The sequence below is a fragment of the Cataglyphis hispanica genome, chromosome 22, assembly GCF_021464435.1.
Source record: "Cataglyphis hispanica isolate Lineage 1 chromosome 22, ULB_Chis1_1.0, whole genome shotgun sequence".
NCBI lineage: Eukaryota > Metazoa > Arthropoda > Insecta > Hymenoptera > Formicidae > Cataglyphis > Cataglyphis hispanica.
This window is the reverse complement of record NC_065975.1, coordinates 2,764,653-2,768,605: the sequence shown is the minus strand read 5'-3', so window position 1 is coordinate 2,768,605 and position 3,953 is coordinate 2,764,653. Positions and strand designations below refer to the sequence as shown.

Below are 3,953 nucleotides of genomic sequence, written 5' to 3'. Positions count from 1 at the left end.
TATATATACACACACACACACACACACACACACACACACACACACACACACACACACACACACACACACACACACACACACACACACACCACACACACACACACACACACTATGTTTCATCACGAAAGCTGATTCTGGGTGATCCTTAGTAAACATGTGCCATGTGCGGCAAGTATTTTCACATTGTGTTTATAAAGATTATTTCATTTAACACAAATTACGACACTACGTAAAAATTATTAATCGTCACTAATTGGCGTTACGAGAAAAATAAATTACAGAGATAAGAAAATCCATTAAAAGGTAAAGTATAATAACGAATAAGAACAAGAGTCAAAGAGAACAAAGAAAACAAAGGAACTTTATATGTATTTTGCAAAATAATATACAATATGAATGATTCAAATGATGATAGCTCCGACAGCAGTAACGATTTTACCGGTATTACGCCAAAGGACGAGTTGACAGCGAGTTTTTTTTCAATAAAACCGACGATAAAGCCTAACTTAGTGGACTCTAAAGGCTACAGTGAAGATGAGAGTACTGATGATGATAATTTTACAACTGTTGAAAACGGCATTGATCTGTTCTCAGAAGTGGTCAAGAATTTGGAAGCTTCGCAGAAGGCTCCTGTGAATAATGAAAAGTTGCAACAATATTCTAAGGATGATAAGTTAGAAAATATTAAGAGAGTTAAGATTGAAAAGAAGAAAGATAATATATCGGATGAAATAAACGCAGTTTTACTCCAAGGAGAAAGTAAAACACGTACGTTTTGTGATGATGAAAGCACAGATGAGGAGAAAAAAGAGGAAGAGGATGTTAAACGTCCTGATGATTATACTATACCTAAGGAAGGTGTCAAGATAACTTTGCCAGATACATGTATGGTTTTCAAGAAGAAAACAAGTAGTAAAAAAGAGACAGATTTAACTGCTCTTTTACGAAGAAAACTGAAGGCCAATCAGATAATCATAGAGAAAGCGGCTCGACTTTGTTGGTTGGCATATGGATTCTATCTGAATCGCCAAGCGAATGATCCTGAATTAATGGCAATAACAGTATCTCTTATGTCAACAAAGAATTATCCAAAGGATGGTTTTAATTTGACATATCTTGCAAAGTTCACAAAGTGGTTCAAGAATATGTTTACAATAGAATCTACTGACAATGAAGTCATTATAAATAAGGAAACATTGTTAAAAAGAATAGCAGAGAAGAAGATTTTTAATTACAGAGAATTGGTAATACTATATGTAGCGATACTAAGAGGTATTGGCTTACATTGTCGTCTAATAGTGTCTCTCAATCCACCACTTGTTAAAAGCTATAATGATTTATTGTCTAAAACAAATGCAGCAAAGAAAAATGATAAAGTTAAAGAAGAACCAAAAGAAGCGAAAAGAAAGACAGAATCCTCTAAAAAAGATAAGAAAAATGCAGATTCAAAAGAAAAAAATATAAAAAGTAATGATATAATTCAGAATAGCGAAAGTACACGAAAAAGGATTAATGCAGAAGCAAAAAAAAGGGCAGCAGAGATTCTTCGCTCAAAATACTCGTATACTAAGAAAAAGAAAGATAACAATGTAATTCCTCAAGGTAATCCTTCTACATCAAAGGATATCAAAGCAGATTTAGAAAACACAAGTTCAGAAAAGATAAACACTGGCCCATCTCCAAGACGTTTAAGATCTAGTAAAGCACGTGATGCATCTGCAATAATTAAACAGCAAAGCAATACACAGACTAATAGAGAAAATAATAAATCTAAAACAAAATGTTCTGAAAGACTATCATTTAGTTCTGACTCGAGTTCAGAAGAAGATGAAGAACCTCCTAGTAAACTGAAGAAAAAACATAGTAATAATACTAAAACAATTGCTACATCTAAACATAAGAATGAAAAGACGGATCCAATATCAGATGATGAAGAAACTGATAATAATGGCAAATTAAAAAAAAGACAGAATGTATGGATTGAAGTATATGTGGAATCCAAAGAAAGCTGGATAAGTATAAATATAATGGATGAAAATGTGGATTGTGTGGCTAATATATATGTAAGTAAAAAAACAAACTCCTATATTTATTTCATTCTGATTCTTACAATTGTTCAATTGTCATATAAATATAGTGTTATATTGCATATATGAATATATGTTTAATAATATTAATTATGTAAACATATTTCAGAAAAAAGCAAGCAAACCAGTATTATATGTGATAGCTTATAACTCGGAAGGATTAATAAAAGATGTTACAAGACGTTATTGTCCTCAGTGGCTTTCTGTTACTCGTAAACAGCGTATTGATGAGAAATGGTGGACTGAAACTTTAAGTTATTGGCTAGAAAAAGAGACGGATATATCTAAAAAGGAAGATGAATTATTTTTGCAAAAGTAATTTTTTTCTTTATATGTTTTAGACTTTGGACTTTATCATAATTAATGAAACATAATTGTAGTGTCAAATGAATGGTATCAAGAGATAATAGTGCTTTATTGATAAAACACTGTTTGTTTTTACAGAGAGCTAGAACAACCACTGCCTAAAACTGTTAGCGAATGCAAAGGACATCCCTTATATGTGCTCATCAGGCATTTACTCAAATATGAAGCCTTATATCCGCCGGATTGCGTACCACTCGGACATTTAAAAACAGGTGAAGCTATTTATTCGAGATACTGCGTGCACACGCTACGTTCTCGAGAAACCTGGCTAAAGAAAGCTCGGGTAGTTAAACCGAAGCAAGAGGCTTATAAGATAGTTAAGGCACTTCCAAAATATGATAAGGTAATATTGCACTAATACATTTCTACAAAATCAATTAAAAAAATAATTTTCTTTTTTTATACAAATTATTATTTGTACAAAAAATATTATAATAAAAGAATTTATATAGCTTTCAGGCATGAGGCTTAAAGATTGTACATTAGAACTATTTGGTGAATGGCAAACTACAGAATATGAACCACCAGAAGCTAAAAATGGCATTGTACCTCGTAATGAGTATGGAAATGTAGATTTGTTTAAGAAATGTATGCTTCCAAAAGGCACAGTGCACATAAATCGTAAGCATAATATATCTTTTCTATTATTATGATATGGAGATACCTTGATATAAAATGTTTAATGATCAATTTATTTCTATATAATTTTACATATTCTAAATTGAAAACAAAAACATTATAACATATATTTAGTTGACATTATTTTTTTATAAAATACATTTTAGAAAATTAGGAAAATATTAAAAGAATTTCTATTTTGCTACATAATCAAAAGACAGAATTGCAACATAGCTACAGCAATGCATTATATAATGAATGAACTATCATAGTTCCAGGATTAAATCGCATTGCCCGGAAACTGAACATAGATTGCGCGGCCGCCGTAGTGGGTTTCAATTTCGGTTGTAGAGGTGCTTTGCCAGCCACTGAAGGCTTTGTCGTATGCGCCGAATACGAAGATACATTACGAGAAGCTTGGGAAACAGAACAAGTCGAAGCAGCTAAACGTGCCGTCGAAAAAAGAGAAAAGAGGATTTACGGCAATTGGAAGAAACTCATTAAAGGTTTACTTATTAGGGAAAAACTATCGCAAAAATACGAGTTTCATGAGGAACCGAAAACCAATCAATCGAACAAACGTACAAAGCAACGAAAAGACACTGTAAAAAAATCTAAAGCACGATAGAGTGTGTGTATACATATTGTTTTTTGTATATTAACTGAAAAATTTTTATCTTAAAAATTAAGCTTTATTTGTGTTAGATGCCATAATATTGAACATCCAGATTCGATATTTATTATTAAAATAACTTTTTCATCAGTATTTTATACAAAAATAAACCAGATAAGAAATAATAATGATTTTTTGTTCTGTTTGAGTATTGTATGTGATTGGTTATAATTATTTTTTGTGTAAATTAAATTATTTTTGTAATATAA

At 31.3% G+C, this 3,953-nt stretch overlaps 1 protein-coding gene across 1 annotated transcript; it reads left to right on the top strand.

Annotated features, from left to right (window-relative positions):
• On the top strand, positions 1-3,953 carry LOC126857660 (DNA repair protein complementing XP-C cells homolog). The gene is made up of 5 exons (XM_050607304.1): positions 1-2,063; positions 2,197-2,402; positions 2,532-2,796; positions 2,906-3,074; positions 3,344-3,953. The coding sequence occupies exons 1-5, from the start codon at positions 393-395 to the stop codon at positions 3,697-3,699; spliced, it is 2,667 nt and encodes an 888-aa protein (XP_050463261.1). The 5' UTR covers positions 1-392; the 3' UTR covers positions 3,700-3,953.

Excerpts from the sequence above, each read along its gene's own strand:
- LOC126857660 (XM_050607304.1), top strand. The coding sequence starts at position 393 with ATGAATGATTCAAATGATGATAGCTCCGACAGCAGTAACGATTTTACC. Across the intron at positions 2,797-2,905 it reads CACTTCCAAAATATGATAAG|CTTTCAGGCATGAGGCTTAA; the intron begins GTAATATTGCAC and ends GAATTTATATAG. Across the intron at positions 3,075-3,343 it reads AGGCACAGTGCACATAAATC|TTCCAGGATTAAATCGCATT; the intron begins GTAAGCATAATA and ends GAACTATCATAG.